The 17,301-nt window shown below is 44.2% G+C and overlaps 1 protein-coding gene across 11 annotated transcripts in view; it reads left to right on the top strand.

Moving 5' to 3' along the window:
• The first annotated feature begins 14,952 nt into the window (after positions 1-14,952).
• The window catches only part of BEND7 (BEN domain containing 7), an 87,570-nt gene continuing 85,221 nt past the window's right edge, over positions 14,953-17,301 (top strand). For 8 of the 11 annotated variants that reach the window (XM_059892430.1, XM_025001001.2, XM_025001006.2 and 5 more), the window contains exons 1-2: positions 14,953-15,040; positions 15,899-16,087. In XM_059892430.1, coding sequence (XP_059748413.1) covers positions 16,027-16,087 — 61 coding nt within the window. In that variant the 5' untranslated portion in view covers positions 14,953-15,040; positions 15,899-16,026. Of the gene's footprint in view, positions 15,041-15,640; positions 16,088-16,360; positions 16,494-17,301 lie in introns of those variants that run through there. The other 3 variants (NM_001369852.1, XM_059892429.1, XM_059892432.1) reach the window with 3 other exon arrangements.

The raw sequence follows: 17,301 nt of genomic DNA, 5'->3' as shown, positions 1-17,301 counted from the left end.
CCACATGCTCAACTCTCTGTTTGAAGGAAACAGACTCTATTCTGCTGAAATATGATTTTGGAGCCATGACAGTTAGTTTTATGTGTCAACCTGACTGGTCTGATTAAACATAACTTCAGGGTGTGTCTGTGAGGGTGTGTCTGGATAAGATTAGCAGTTGAATCAGTGGGCTCCCTAAAGTAGATCACTCTCCCAAGTGCTGGTGGGCATTATCCAATTCATTATAGGCTGGTGTAGAATCCTAAACAGAATAGAGAAAGAGGTATTTACCCTTTTTGCTTCCTACCTCCTTGAGCTGGGACACTGACCTTCTCCTGAACTTGAACTAGAATTTATGACATCAGTTCCTCTGGTTCTCAGACCTTCGGACTTAGACTGTAATTACACCACTAGTTTTCCTGGGTCTCTAGCTTATAGATGCATTTCATGGGACTTCTCAGCCTTTGTAATGACTTGCGTCAATTCCTCAAATAAATCTCTTTACCTACATGTATATTGTTAACCTAAAACAATAAAGCAGCCAGTTATTTTACCAGTAAAATAGGTTCATTCTGGAGCAGCAAAGGATTGCCATTCAGGGCACACAATGATGGTAAACCACATGGTAAAACAAAGGAGAAGAAACTTTTTTTATAGAGTAGAATAAAGAGTTGGGAGGGGTTATTACAGAGTCCAATGGGGGAAACTGAAAGTAGGAAGTATCGGCTTTTCATTGGTTCAGCTCAGTTCAGTTCAGTTGCTCAGTCGTGTCCAACTCTTTGCGACCCCATGAAGCACAGCATGCCAGGCCTCCCTGTCCATCATCAACTCCCTGAGTTCACTCAAACTCATGTCCATGGAGTCGGTGATGCCATCCAGCCATCTCACCCTCTGTCGTCCCCTTCTCCTCCTGCCTCGAATCCCTCCCAGCATCAGGGTCTTTTCCAATGAGTCAACTCTTCACATGAGGTGGCCAAAGTACTGGACTTTCAGCTTTAGCATCAGTCCTTCCAAAGAAATCCCAGGGCTGATCTTCAGAATGGACTGGTTGGATCTCCTTGCAGTCCAAGGGACTCTCAAGAGCCTTCTCCAACACCACAGTTCAAAATCATCAATTCTTTGGCCCTCAGCTTTCTTCACAGTCCAACTCTCACATCCATACATGACCACTGGAAAAACCATAGCCTTGACTAGACGGACCTTTGTTGGCAAAATAATATCTCTGCTTTTCAATATACTATCTAGGTTGGTCATAACTTTCCTTCCAAGGAGTAAGCGTCTTTTAATTTCATGGCTGCAATCACCATCTGCAGTGATTTTGGAACCCAAAAAAATAAAGTCTGACACTGTTTCCACTGTTTCCCCATCTATTTGCCATGAAGTGATGGGACCAGATGCTATGATCTTACTTTTCTGAATGTTGAGCTTTAAGCCAACTTTTTCACTCTCCACTTTCACTTTCATCAAGAGGCTTTTTAGTTCCTCTTCACTTTCTGCCATAAGGGTGGTGTCATCTTCATATCTAAGGTTATTGATATTTCTCCCGGCAATCTTGATTCCAGCTTGTGTTTCTTCCAGCCCAGCGTTTCTCATGATGTACTCTGCATAGAAGTTAAATAAGCAAGGTGACAATATACAGCCTTGACATACTCCTTTTCCTATTTGGAACCAGTCTGTTGTTCCATGTCCAGTTCTAACTGTTGCTTCCTGACCTGCAAACAGATTTCTCAAGAGGCAGGTCAGGTGGTCTGGTATTCCCATCTCTTTCAGAATTTTCCACAGTTTATTGTGATCCACACAGTCAAAGGCTTTGGCATAGTCAATAAAGCAGATGTTTTTCTGGAACTCTCTTGCTTTTTCCATGATCCAGTGGATGTTGGCAATTTGATCTCTGGTTCCTCTGCCTTTTCTAAAACCAGCTTGAACATTGGAAGTTCACGGTTCATGTATTGCTGAAGCCTGGCTTGGTGAATTTTGAGTCTTACTTTACTAGCATGCAAGATGAGTGCAATTGTGCGGTAGTTTGAGCATTCTTTGGCATTGCCTTCCTTTGGGATTGGAATGAAAACTGACCTTTTCCAGTCCTGTGGCCACTGCTGAGTTTTCCAAATTTGCTGGCATATTGAGTGCAGCAGTTTCACAGCATCATCTTTCAGGATTTGAAATAGCTCAACTGGAATTCCATCACCTCCACTGGCTTTGTTCGTAGTGATGCTTTCTAAGGCCCACTGGACTTCACATTCCAGGATGTCTGGCTCTAGGTGAGTGATCACACCATCATGATTATCTGGATCATGAAGATCTTTTTTGTATAGTTCTTCTGTGTATTTTTGCCACCTCTTCTTAATATCTTCTGCTTCTGTTAGGTCCATACCATTTCTGTCCTTTATCGAACCCATCTTTGCATGAAATGTTCCCTTGGTATCTCTAATTTTCTTAAAGAGATCTCTAGTCTTTCCCATTCTGTTGTTTTCCTCTATTTCTTTGCATTGGTCACTGAGGAAGGCTTTCTTATCTCTCCTTGCTATTCTTTGGAACTCTGCATTCAGATGTTTATATCTTTCCTTTTCTCCTTTGCTTTTCACTTCTCTTCTTTTCACAGCTATTTTGTAAGGCCTCCTCAGACAGCCATTTTTGCTTTTTTGCATTTTTTTGTTGGGAATGGTCTTGATCCCTGTCTCCTATACAATGTCACAAACCTCCATCCATAGTTCATCAGGCACTCTATCAGATCTAGTCCCTTAAATCTATTTCTCACTTCCACTGCATAATCATTGGTTGGGTTGTAACAATCTGAATGGCTGAGTTGTTGCCAGGCAGAGAGAAAATTTTTTTGCCTTTGCTGTCAGTATTAAAAGTAGTGTCGCTTCCTGCTAGGGATGCAAAAAAGGTCTCTTATTGTTGGTATCTGCATCGACCTCAAGTGGCATGTGTGTGAGTACTCTTCTGCCTCCCAACTCCATTTCAGTGAAGTTTCCCTTCATTCATTTGCATAGTACCCATATATCTATAGCTATACCGCTCCTACAAAGGTCCATATAGTTAAAGCTATGGTTTTTCCAGTAGTCGTGTATAGATGTGAGAGTTGGACTATAAAGAAAGCTAAGCACCAAAGAATTGATGCTTTTGAACTGTGGTGTTGGAGAAGACTCTTGGGAGTCCCTTGGACTGCAAGGAGATCCAACTAGTCCATCCTAAAGGAGATCAGACCGGGGTGTTCATTGGAAGGACTGATGCTGAAGCTGAAACTCCAATACTTTGGCCATCTGATGAGAAGAACTAACTCCTTGGAAAAGACCCTGATGCTTGGAAAGATTGAAGGCAGAAGGAGAAGGGGATGACAGAGGATGAGACAGCAGGATGGCATCACCAACTCAATGGACATTAGTTTGAGCAAGCTCCAGGAGATGGACAAGGAAGCCTGGTATGCTGCAGTCCATGGGTCCACAAAGAGTTGGACATGACGAGCGACTGAAATGAGCTGAACTGACTGGTTCTATTTCTCTGGGAAAACCCTGTGAAGTGAATTCGCTCAGTCGTGTCCAACTCTTTGCAACCCCATGGACTGTAGCCTACCAGGCTCCTCTGTCCATGAGACTTTCCAGGCAAGAGTATTGGAGTGGGTTGCCGTTTCCTTCTCCAGGAGATCTTCCCAATCCAGGGATTGAACCCAGGTCTCCCGCATTGTAGGCAGACACTTTACCATCTGAGCCACAAGGAAGCTGCTCTCTTTAAGGGTGGGTGGAAAAAAATAGAACTGACTGGTTCTATTTCTCTGGGAAAAACCTAATAGGAGAGTAAAAAGAAGTCCATGAAGCATCACAGAGGGAAATGAACCCATATTTGCCAACCTGGAGGCCTCCTCTGGCACATCCTCTTTGCCCAGCCCCAACCGCTCACCATCTAAATTCCATTTCCTATTTTTCATTCAGTTTTAGAAGTGACAGTCCATGTGAAAAACAGCAGCTTTTTCTCACTTTGGCAGCTAACCAAAGTGTATACTCATTGATGGCAGGAGAAGCCTCTCAGATGTGTATTTCCTAGGGTTCTAAAACCTAGAAGCAAGTGCTTTGCACATAGATAGGAGTTTCAGTGAATTAATGAATGCACTCTCCAAATGGTTAACATTTACAAACACTAACTAGCAGTATATTATTAATCTCCAAAAACAAACCAGACTGAATCACAGAGACCATCCTGCTAGGGATGCAAAGTAGGTCTTTTTATTCTTGGGATCTGTCCTGACCTCTGTATTCACAATTCTCACCCAGACTCCTTCAGAATGAGACTGAAGTATGAGGTCAGGGGAGAGGAAAACAGACTGCAGACACCGAAGGTACGGCTGCGGCTTTACCAAACTTTGACCAGCATGAAATCAGCTGACACAAAATGAATAAAGTTCCTGTTAGCATGTCACATATACTGGGGAAAGAACAAATGAAATCACATTGATAAAATTCATCTCTTTCTATAAAATTTGTTCATTTGATCTTTCTCCCAAACCTTCTTTGACATGATTAACCAAAGATTGAAAACTGAAGATAGGAAACAAACAAAAGCCCATTGGATTATGTAAGCCACATTTTTTGGCCCTGTGTGCAAATTGTGTGTTCCCTAGAGAAATATTTTCTACTTTTTTTAAAAGAATTGTTTTAATGTGGACCATTTTTTAAACCTTTTATTGGATTTTGTTAAAATATTGATTCTGTTTTAAAATTTTGTTTTTGGCCAGGTGTGTGGGATCTTAGTTCCCTGACCAGGGGTTGAATCCACACTCCCTGCAATGGAAGGCAAAGTCTTAACCACTGGACTGCCATGGAAGTCCCTAGAAATATTTTCTAGAACTTTGTCTAATCCATTTCTGGTAGATTTGCTCTTGTTTCAGTCTTTTTCTGAAGAATTTATTCCAGTTGTTGTTGTTTAATCACTCAGTAGTGTCCAACTCTTTGTGTCCCCGTGGACTGTAGCCCACCAGGCTCCTCCGTCCATGAGATTTCCCAGGCAAGAATACTGGAGTGGGTTGCCATTTCCTACTCCAGGGCACAGTCCCGAACCAGAAATCAAACCTGCATCTCCTGCTTTGGCAGGCAGATTCTTTACCACTGAACCATCAGGGAAAGCTTCCTTATTCCAGTTAGGCACAACTTCGACACCTGAGAGTTATTCTGAGATTTTCCTTTCAGTTTGCCTTATTTCAATTTTGCCCCATTACTCCTACTTAGACCCGTCCCCTGTCACCATACTGTGGATCGTTTTCACATTCCTTTTTAGGCATAATTTAACCATGCTTCACACATTAACTTGAGTAGACAGTATATGGTATAAATTACAGAAAACAGCGATGTGTGAAGACATTCTGTAGTGAATAAATTAAAGCATTAATTTCAGACATATCAAACTAACACTTTTTAAATTTGTGGTTCATATAATTTTCAGGCCTGTTTTCTAAGGTCTTTGGAATGGAGGAATTAAATGGAAGATTAGTCTAAAATTTCTACTTTTATTTCATGGGATAGAGATCAGCCATTCCCATGAATATTTAAAAGAGGAAGAATTTTAAAAAGAGAATTTAACACAGAGGACCTACTCAGATTTACGGAGATGTTGACATTCAGACATACATGTGAGAAAAACTGGGTTTAGCGACTCATCAGACATCATCACCACCAATCTGGCAAGAAAGAGAATTAAGACTATTGACAAGCAGGAGAGGACTTTCTCCCCCACTGAGTATTTGTGCAACTTGGTAAATGAGTCTGAGTTCACTGAGAAGCAAATGTGTTTATATTGCAAAGGAAAGATTTTAAAAAGGAGAATCTAACTCAAATTTACCAAAATTGCTAGGTGGAAAGGAAACTATTCTCAGCATAGGCTCACCAGGGATCCTGGAGTTTCTGGTTTTCACAGCTGATACAGAACCACAGCATGTACATGGAACCAGCACCAAAATGCATGTGTGTGCATGCACACACACACATCTTTTTAGGTAGTGACACTTAGGGAAAATGATCAAGTTCATTTTTGCTCCTACTTTTATTATACTTCATAGTATTTATCACTTACTTACTCTATATCTTTATTTTTATTGACTCTTTCCCCCAACCCCTTCTAGAATTCAAACTCCATGTGGACAGAAATTTTGTTTTGTCTTGCTCACCTCTATAACCAGGGGACCTAGATATGGCCTGACACAGAATAGACAGCTAATGAATACAGCTTGAAGATACAGCTTGGCAGTGATTCTGTAGTTAAGGAACAAAACAGAAAGATACCATGCATACTTTTCTGTTAAAAAAAGCTAACTCTCCCCCCTAAAACCAATACAGAATGGGGAAAAGCTCTTTAATTTCCTAAAGGTAGGCTTTAAGATAGTGTTAGTCCTTAAAGATAACTGGGAAGCATCTAAGATCTGTCCATCTAATGACGGTCTTGAAGACAAGGCTCATGAAGGCAGAGACAGTGTCTCATTTTTCTCTTGATACCAGCTCATGATGTGGACCTGGGATAAGGTAATAAATAAGAACCAGTTGAAATAGCTGGCCTGGACTGTGTTAGTCCCTGATCTGGGCATTTCTATGTGTTAATTCAATTACTGTTTTTTACAATAATTCTATGTGGAGGGTTACAAGTCTTACCCTCCAGTTTCCAGCTCATAACATTTAAGGCTTTAAGAGCATTATTGAAAAATTGGCAGTTACCAATGTATTGTGTCTCCCAGCTCCAAACTCGCCCTTCTCTGAGCTGGAGGCTGGTGGAATGCGAGGCTGTCAACAGAGGGCGCCAGAGGGACACACCTCTGCCCCAGGAAGACGCTGCTCACCTTCTGGCCCTCCATAGCTGGTATTTGATGTTGGAGGCTGGTGGCCAGCTTGGAGGAGTCAGCTGCACTTCTGGCCACTCTGTCCTCACTGGGAACAGTTTCTGCAGTCCAGCTCTGGCTCCACCTTCTGGAATGTCTTCCCCCACATGAGGTTGTTGTTGTCATTGTTTGGTCACTAAGTCGTGTCTGACTCTGCGACCCCATGGACTGCAGCACATGAGGTAGCCACAGCCTCTCTGAAGGAGGTGGACTCTTAGCCTTGGGTTTAGGGGTAGGATTGGGGTGGCCCCTGCCCTGGTCCTCTGTCCCTTTATTGTCCCCTCTCCTTCAGCCAAGACGTCATGGCTGCAGCCTCTGTAGCCCTCGGATGCTTTTTACCCTGTTTAGTAGCTCAGCTCCTTCTACTAATTACCAAGCCTTTACATTAAATTGTCCTCAGATAAGAGTGCTGGGAAGATGCTATATTATATCAAACAATGCAGCCCAAGATGTTGCTTGTGGGAAGCAATCAAGCTGGGCTTCAAAGCCAGGAGATCTGGAACCAGAGGACACACTCCAAACTTCCATGCTACGTTGTCTCAAACATTTGGGAGAAAATTCAGGTTAGCTTCCCCTATGGCCTGGACACCACTCATGCCACAGGAAGTACTTACTTACCTAGAATCTCACTCAATGGCAAAAAATAAGTGTTAGAGGAAGGTACTCAAATGTACCTCCTCAAGTGCGGTTCCCAGGTGGCACTAGTGGTAAAGAAACTGCCTGCCGGTGCAGGAGACAGAAGAGACAAAGGTTTGATCCCTGGGTGGGGAAGATCCGCTGGAGGAGGGCAGAACAACCCACTTCAGTATTCTTGCCTGGAGAACCCCCATGGACAGAGGAGCCTAGAAGCTACAATCCATAGGGTCGTAAAAAGTTTGTCATGACTGAAGCCACTTAGCATGCACAAAACCACACACCACCATAGATTTTAATATTTTAGATCACTTTCACATACATGATTTGACCCAAACAACTCTGTAGAGGTGATAAGGCATATGTTATTATTCCTATAGATACAGAAATTGAGGCCCAGAGACACTAAAATTTTACATGCACAGTTGTACTCGTCTCCCAACTCCCAGCTGGGACTTTGTAATACGACTGTCTTGTCTTGAAGCTTAGTTACTCTGGAGTCCATATGACCAAGAGACTGAAAACTGGATCTCGGCAAGACCCCCGTCCTAGTCCTTGGAGCCTCTGTGGCCCAACTCGAGAGTCTGGGTGCCACAGTGAAAGGTCCTGCATGATGCAACCAAGACCTGACACAGCCAGTTAAACAAATAAAAGAGACAGGCAGAGTGGGACTTCACACACACAGAGGAGAAGGTGTCGTGAAGACAGAGGCAGAGATCAGAATGACATGGCCACAAGCGAAGGAATGCCTGCAGTCTCCAGAAGCTAGTAGAGGTGAGGCCCAGAAAGAGGCCAAGAACAGATGCCCTCTAGAGCCTCAGGAGGGCACACAGTCCCCTGCTGCCACCTGAACTGTGATGCCAGGTCAGGTCCATTCAAGGGACTCATTTCCGACTTCTGACCCCAAGAACTAGGAGAGAATAAATTACCATTATTTTAAGCCACAGAGTTTGTGGTAATTTCATCAGCCTCAGGAAACTAATACACTGACAAATTCAAGTTTAAGTTTCTTATGTGACTGGAAAAGATCTACATGATTGATCCTTTAACGACACTGATTTGAGCTGTGCATGTCCACTTATACTTGGAGTGTTTTCGGACTTATACTTGGAGTGCTTTCAGTGCTAAGTCTTACAGTAATGCATGACCCACATTTGGTTAAATCCTTACATGTGGAACCTTGGATACAGAGGAATTGTGGATACAGAGGAACTGCATAGGTGGAAAGTGGACTTTAAGTTATATTCAGATTTTTTACCATGCCAAGAGTCAGTGTCCGTAACTACGGAGTTGTTCACAGGTCAACTGTAAAGCTACCTTCATTAAAATTCAGAATTTTAAGAACATTCAGGATGAAAACACGAGCTACAGATTAGAAGACATTTGCAAAATAATATTCTACAAAGGACTTATATCCAAATATAGAAAGAACTCTTTCAAATGAAAGAAAAAAGACCAACAACTGGTAAATGAGCCATTAAAAAGAATGAAATAATGCCATTTGCAGCAACAGGGTTAGACCTGGAGATCATCATATTAAGTGAAGTCAGAAGAAAAAGACAAATATCATATGATATCGCTTATAAGCAGAATCTTAAAAAAATACAAATGAACTTATTTACAAAACAGAAACAGACTCACAGACTTAGAGAATGAATTTATGGTTACCAGATGGGGAAGGGTAGGAAGGAGGGATAGACTGGGAGACTGGGATTGATGTATGCTGCTGCTGCTGCTAAGTCGCTTCAGTCGTGTCTGACTCTGTGCGACCCCCGTGGACTGCAGCCTACCAGGCTCCCCCATCCCTGGGATTCTCCAGGCAAGAACACTGGAGTGGGTTGCCATTTCCTTCTCCAATGCATGAAAGTGGAAAGTGAAAGTGAAGTCGCTCAGTCGTGTCCGACTCTTGGTGACCTCATGGACTGCAGCCTACCAGGCTCTTCCATCCATGGAATTTTCCGGGCAACAGTACTGGAGTAGGGTGCCATTGCCTTCTCCCAGGATTGATGTATACACACTGCTATATTTAAAACAGATAACCAACAAGGTGTATAGCACAGGTAACTCTCCTCAATATTCTCTAATAACCTAAATAGAAAAGAACTTGAAAAAGAATAGATACATGTATATGTATAACTGAATCACTTTGCTGTATACCTGAAACTGACACGTTAATTAACCATGTGCTGCATGTGCTCGGTGTGTTGGATTCTTTGCAACCCCCTGGACTGTAGCCTGCCAGCCTTCTCTGTCCATGGGATTTCCCAGGCAAGAATACTGGAGCGGGTTGCCATTCCCAGCTCCAGAGGGGATTTTCACAATCCAGGGATTGAAGTCGTGTCTCTTGTATCTCTTGCATTGGCAGGTGGGTACTTTACCACTAGCACCATCTGGGAAGCCCACTGATAGTTAATTAACTATACTCCAATATAAAATTAAAATTTTAAATGGCCAAAAGACTTGAACAGGCTTGTGAAAGAAAAGGACGTCCAAATGACCAATAAGCACATGAAAATGTGCCTAGTGTCATTGGACGATTGGGGAATGCAAATTAAAATCCCAATGAGGCAAAAATGTACCACTATGCTCCAATTAACACCAAGTGTTGGTGAAGATATGGGATAGCTAGCACTCTCATATACTGCAGGTGAGAGTGCGTGAGTGCGTGCTCAGTCATGTCTCTTTTGCAACCCCATTGACTGTAGCCAGGCTCCTCTGTTCATGGGATTTCCCCCACACAAGAATACTGGAGTGGGTTGCCATTTCCCTCTCCAGGAGGTCTTCCCGACCCAGCGATACAGCCTAACTTTCCCAAGTCTCCTGAACTGCAGGCAGATTCTTTACCACTGTACAACCTTTGATACAACTACTCAGGAAAACTATTTGATAATACTTACTAAAGCCAAACATACTAATACACACACACACTCTAATCCAAAAATTCCACTCATGAACAGAACATATACACAAGATACAGTGTGCTTATGTCTACCTAAAGACATAAACTAAAATGTACAAGAATACCCATCCACTGTAGAATGGATAAAAAATTGCAGTATATTTATATAATGAAATAATATAGAGCAAAGAAAATGAATGAACTCTTGTACCCAACAAGAGGAATGACTCTCACAGACATAATGCTGAGCAAAAGCTTGATATAAAATGGTACACATTGTATGATTCCATTTATATGAAGTTCAGGAACACAGGAAACCAAGCTCTGGTGATAGTGGTTAGTTAGACTTATGGTGTCCTTGGGAGATTCTCTGCTGGGAGGGACCTCAGGGGAGCTGAAATGTCCTACATCTTAAGCTGGCAGAGGGTGGTTTTATACGGATGTAGACGTAAGTAAAAGAAACTCATTGAGGTGAACACTTAAGATTCATGCTCTTTACTATATATGTTAGATCTTCATTTAAAGAACATTAAATCTTTATTTTAAAGAAATGGCAGAAAGTAAGTAAGGTTAATGCATCACACTTAAGAGTCAGGAAACCTGTATGGCATTTGTGCTTCACTGAAAAAAAAACCTCATGAAAATGGATTTTCCTCATTTGCAAATTTGGAACATTAATACCTATCAACTTCCTATAGCAATTAAGAGCATTAGATGATGTATAAGTATTCTTGAGTTCCTATATGAGAAGCCTCTTATAAATATACAGTAATGTTCTTGGTGGCACATTTCAAGATCTCATTTTCACTTAAGTAATCTCTTATAGATATTACCTCCTCTAAGTTACAATTGCTAAAATCCATGAAGTAAAAGAAAATGGAAACTTGAGTTACGCCACCAACAAAGTGATAAACTGAGTCTAGAGTAGGGCTTACTTCTGTTCTTTCCATGACCCTTCTGATGGGTGATCGTCACAAAATGAAAAGTTAGTATTTATACTTATTAATCTTCCTGAAGGATTCCAGAATCAACTGACACGATTTTCAATTCCAGAGACTCCAATCAAAGATTATAAACAGCCTCAAGCCATAATACCATCCCACTTATCTTTTTGAGGGTTATTACATAAACAACAGCCAGGTTATAGTCATATCTACGCACATAGTGTGGTTCAAATCATATAGTTCCTGGAAATCTGAGCTGTCTAATGTGGTAGCACTAGCTACATGTGGCTATTAAATATGTGAACTTGGCTAATCTGAATTGGTTTGTCCTCTAAGTGTAAAATACACACCATTTTCAAAACAGTGTACAAAGAAAAAGAAATGTAAATTGTTTATCACTAAGTATTTTTATATTGATTGTATATCAAAATGATAATATTTTTAATATACTGGGTTAAATAAGAGTATTATTCAAATAAATTTAACTTGTTTATTTTTACTTCTTCTTAAAAATATAGCTAATAGAAAACCTTAAATTCCATTTATGGCTTGCATTATATTTCTATTGGACAGCAGGGCTCTAAATAAAGATGGAGATCTTCATAATGCTGTTCTTCTCAGGACAGAGTTTTCAGAAAAGGATTTTTAAAAATCAGGGTTAAGGTTGCTTAAATATTCTCTGGCCAAATTACCTGCCTTTATCAGAGATTAAAACCTAATCTTTATCTATAATCAACTGAATTTTAGAATGGTCATATGATAAAATATTTGACCAGTTTTGCCAGAGCTTTAATAATATGTGAACCTGTGGTTCTAAAATCTTTGGAGAAACCTGAACTATTGAGACAGAGAAATGACCTTAATACATCTCCGGTAGGATTATGCAGAACACCCCTACATAAAAACTCAAAAACAACATACTGTTGCTGTGGTCCAGCTGTTATGACTCTGCGCTTCCACTGCAGGGCGCACAAGTTCCCTGGTCAGTGAACTAAGATCCTGCATGCTGCATGGCAGCCAAAAAAACCAAATCAAACCAAATACCAAACAAAACACTGCTACAAACGGAATTGTGTTCCCTGCTCCCAAATTCCTATGTTGAAGTTCTAACCCCCAAACGTGACGGTACTGAGAGGTAGAGCCTTTGGGAGGTAATCAGGTTTTGGATGAGGCCAAGAGAGTGGGGCACTGATGATGGGATTATAAGAAGAGATCAGAACTCTCTTTCCACCACTGTGAGAAGGCAGCTGTCTACAAGCCAACAAGAGAGCCCTCACCAGGAACTAATTCTGCCAGAACTGAATCCAGGGTTCTAGTCTTCAGAACCATGAGAAAGTCAATTTCAATTGTTGAAACCACTTCATCTATTGCATTTTGTATGGCAGCTCAAGCAACTAATATCTACCACTTAAAGCAATCTCTAATTAAACATCATTATTAATCTTTTGTTCTAGTTTAGTCGCTTAAGTCATGTCTGACTCTTTGGGACCCCATGGGCTGTATCCCGTCAGGCTCCTCTGTTCATGGGATTTTTCAGACAAGAAGACTGGAGTGTGTTGCCATATCCTTCTCTAGGGGATCTTCCTGGCCCAGGGATTGAACCAGCATCTCCTGCATTGGCAGGCAGATTCTTTACCACTGAGCCACCAGGGAAGCCCTCTTATTTAGATCTTTTATTAACGGTAATTTTGAATATATTATCTTTTTTGTTATATAAAGGCATGGTGATTTGCACAATGTGGAGAATAAACAAATATTTGTTGATTTTCTCTACCTGTTAATAGGACAGGCCTGATCTATGGCCTCTGTAGACCAACTTGCTCACAGACCATTTCTGTTGAGCCAGGAAGAAGGGTCAAGAAGAACAATCATTATTTTAAAACATTATCACAATGAAATATCTTTTCTTAACTATATAAAAAATATTTTCTTCAGCAAACGGAATTCATATTCCCACTTGAACTGAAAATGCTAAGTTGTTAATATCCCCCTAGGGATCTGCTTCTTGGTATGGTACCTTCAATGATTTTATCATAGCAAGCATAATAAAGTCTCATTTTATGCTCCAAGGCATGAACAATCCTAAATGTTCTTCAATCAGTACAGTCCTCAGCCTGTGGCTTCTGGAATAACATTTTTAAAGGCACTAAAAAAAAGAAAGAAGGGGTCCCTGCCCAGGGGACAGAATCAGGTGCTCTGTTTCTTTAGAAATCTTCAAAACACCTTCAGGTATTTTAAAGAAAGAGAGGCAAAAAAACCCAGTAGAAAACCAAATAGAGTAGTTGACCAACCCTTGTTATCACTTTAATCCTTTCTGCTACCTTTTAGAACTCCGAAAAATGTATACAATTTTGTTTGTCCTACACATATTTTCTAGGAAAAGGCCCTGAACTCTGAATATAATCTCCAAGGAGACAGTGAGAAAAAAATTTAAAACCTCTTATTTAAGGGTTCATTTTATCGAACAGAAGGAACACTCCTCTTGTTTTTTTGGCCCCTGCTGCACTGGCATGCAGGATCATAGTTCCTTGACCAGGGATGGAACCTGAGCCCCCCGCATTAAGTGCAGAGTCCTAACCACCCGACCACCAGGGAAGTCCCCTGAACGGTCCTTTTTCTCACTTTGAAACAAGCCTCCCATATCACTTATCACATATGTACCACCTAATGTAAGACCTCAGAAGGTATACCAGGCTCTGCTTCTGCCATTTGACGGGTTACCTGGTTCCTTGATTTCCTGGTGTGTATATGCTTATGCAGGTTGCCTCCAACTTATCTTTTTCTCTTTCCTGGGGCTTCCTTAGTATCTCCATGGTAAAGAATCTGCCTGCTAATACAGGAGACACGGCTTCGATCCCTGATACCGGAGGATCCCACGTGCTGCGGAGCAAATAAGTTTCACAACTACTGAGCCTGTGTTCTAAAGCCTGGGAACTGAAACTAAGGAGTCCTTGAGCCCTAGAGCCGGTGCTCCAGAACAAGAGAAGCCATTGCAAAGGGAAGCCTGAGCACCAAAACTAGAGAAAAACCTGCCCAGCAAGGAAGACCCAGTACTGCCAAAAATAAATAATACATTAAATTATAAAAAAAGAAAAAGAGTGAGTCCTGAGCCTCCTCATTTGAGTGAGACTGGCAGTGTTACCGCATTTATCAACATACCCTCCCCCCTTATTTCCTCTCCACTCTTTTGAGGTCACCTGAACTTGTCACAGTGCTGGTTCCGACGTCCATCTCTTTACTCTCTTTGTATTTGCGTCTAGAGATGCCCAGTTTGGTGGCGGTACTTTTCAGCTTATCAGATCACATTTCTGACCTGCCAGTCCCCGCTGGTATAGAATTCTCTTCCATCCCCACAATAAAGTTGTTGTGAAAAAGCAATGGAGTGTACTCTTAACTCCCTAGAAAAGAATACAATATAAAACTAACACAAGCTTTCCATTCCTGCCGATTTTTCTGGCTTTAGTACACCCAATGGCAGAGTCCTCTGCACCTGCCTTGGCCATGTCTTCCCTAAGAGTCAGAAGAGAGGTGGGGCACCCACTGACGTCGCATTGCTCACCCCATCCACCGTCTCCAAGCCCCACATTCGAAGTTCTCTCCTTGAACTTAACTCCCAATCTTCCTACATCCCTCCTCGCATTGGAGTAAAGAACTAAAGCTCACTCTTTTCCATACTCGGCTGATCAGTAAATTCTAAAATCTCTTTTCCTTGCAGAGTTCAGATGGGTAAGTTTTTGGGTTTTGGTTGATTTTTTTTCCCCCCTAAAACTTGCCTGAAACCAGTGTCTGGCCCTCCGACACCCTGAACCTCACGGCGAGAAGAGTGGGCTGGCCAGAAGGGTCGCCGACACCCAGAGTCGTTGAGAACAAGATCGGCCCCGGGAAGATACAGGCGAGCTCGGAGCCGGGAGCCAGGCCCCCCCTGGGCAGCCGCACCCCGACTCGCCGGCCCCCGAGACACCGGCGTCGGGATCCCAGCGCCTGGCAGGGACGGCGGTCCCCGGGGGCGGGTGGGCCGGCCGGGCCGAGGGCGCTGCGCCGCGGCCTCTGGCTCCTCCTCCGGGCGCTGCGCGGCCAGGCCGGTGGGTGGCGGCTGCCCGGGCCCCGGGGGATGGCGGCGGCCGCGCTCCGCCAGCAGGTGGCCCCGGGGTCCCGGCGGCGCCGCCTCCTCCCGGCGCCCCTCCTCCCGCGGGGGCGGTCAGCGCCCCGACCCGGCTCGCACCCTGCCGCCGCCGCCGCCGCCGCCGCCGCCCTCGGCCCTCCCGCCGCGTCCCCGGGGCCGCGCTCGCCGCCGCCGCCGCGTCCGGAGCTGTACCCAGGCCGGCCCGCGGCGAGCGCCCAGGGCGCCGGCAGCCCCGGCCCGCCCTCCCCGCCCCCAACTCGCTCCCCAACGGAAAGTTCGGCTCCGGCGGCGTCTAGCCCGGCAGCCGGGGATGAGCCGGGGTCGGGGGGCGAGCTGAGCGGCGGCCAGGAGGGGGCAACTTCGCCCGGGAGAGCGCCTCCCGCCCGGCCCCGCCGGCCGCAGCCCCCGGGCGGGCTCGAGTGGTTTTTCCCTTGCTTGTGCCTCCCCCCTGCGGATCCAAGAGACGGACCTTGGTCCCCGCGCTCCCGCTGCCGGGTGACAAGAGCCAGCGCCGCCGCCGCCGCCTCTGCCGCCGCTCCCTCTGTCCCTCCGCCCGGCCGCAGCCCCTGCCCTGCCCGCCCGCCGCACCATGGAGTTCTCGGAGAGGAAGCGGAGCAGGAAATCCCAGAGCTTCAAACTGGTGAACCGAGGTAAGCGGGGCCGGGCCGGGCCGGGCGGGGGGCGTGCGGGCGGCCGAGGGAGGACTTGGCCGCCGCGTAAACAGCCCCCGGCCCCCGGTGCGGCCAACTCCGAGGGCCGGGGCTCCTGGTACCCCCCCTCCCCCCGCCCCGGGTCCCCTCCCCGAGTCGGGCTTCGGCCGCACACACGCCGGGCGGCGAGGAAAGTTGTGCGGCTGCGGGTGAGGGGGGAGGCAGGATGTGATTCCGCGTAAACAAGTCGGAGGGCACATCAGGAAATTAGCAAACAATGACACTTGGAGAGCGGGGAGCCTTCTTTGGTATTCCTCTCCTGTGGTTTGGCGGCCGGGTGGGGGAGGACGCGTGTCCATCAGGCCGTGCGGACACCCACCCGGACCAGTGGTCGTGGTGGTTTGGGGTTGGTTTGCTTTTTTCCTCCCCTCCTGCAAAAAGGAGAAAAGGTGGTGGTGGCTGTTGTAAGACCGAGAAAGAAGCTCATTAGGTGTCCAAGCCCAGAGAAGAATTGATGACATGCAGCATCTTTCCCGAGTATGTTATTTGGGCAGGAAAGATGTTTTCGAATAGATCACGTAACAGTCAGATAAATATCATTAAAAAGAAAAAAACAAAAACAAAAAATCCAGCCGGTCCCTGACGATTTAACAGGTGTACACCGCGGTCTCTGGGCTTGGGTTTATTTTATGAGGGGAGAGGAAAGTTGAATAGTCTTGCCTGTGTTCGGTGACTTGTTAAAGAGTCTTTATTTTTCCTGATTTGACTTTTCAAAAAACGATAAGAATGTAAGGGCAGACAAAAAATTATGCCTATCAAAATGCATTGTGTCACTTTAAATTAGAGGCAGGTGACTTTTTCTCCCCGTCATGTCACAAGTCCCAATATTGAGTTTAGAATAATCCTGTTTAAGTGTCGTCTTTAAGTCAGCTTGAAGTCAAAACCAAACCAGAGAACCTGTCCACTTTGTTCCTCTGTTGTAGTATCTAGCATTGGCATCAGACTAGAGAGCAAGGCGATTGTTTTACCAACCTGGAGAAGTCACATGTAAGCTGATGAAAATTAGAGGGCGATTGCAATTTCCAGCTAAGCTAACTATGGTGTAGATTCAATAAAGCCTGCTTTCGGTTAGTCTGAAACTGATTTTGATTATAGACATTTTGAAGATCTACTCCTATCTGTTAACTCCGATTTAGTTTGGATACTGTTTGATG

This window comes from Bos taurus, chromosome 13, assembly GCF_002263795.3.
Source record: "Bos taurus isolate L1 Dominette 01449 registration number 42190680 breed Hereford chromosome 13, ARS-UCD2.0, whole genome shotgun sequence".
NCBI lineage: Eukaryota > Metazoa > Chordata > Mammalia > Artiodactyla > Bovidae > Bos > Bos taurus.
Note: the sequence above shows the minus strand (reverse complement) of the source record. Positions and strands in the feature narration are given on the sequence as shown.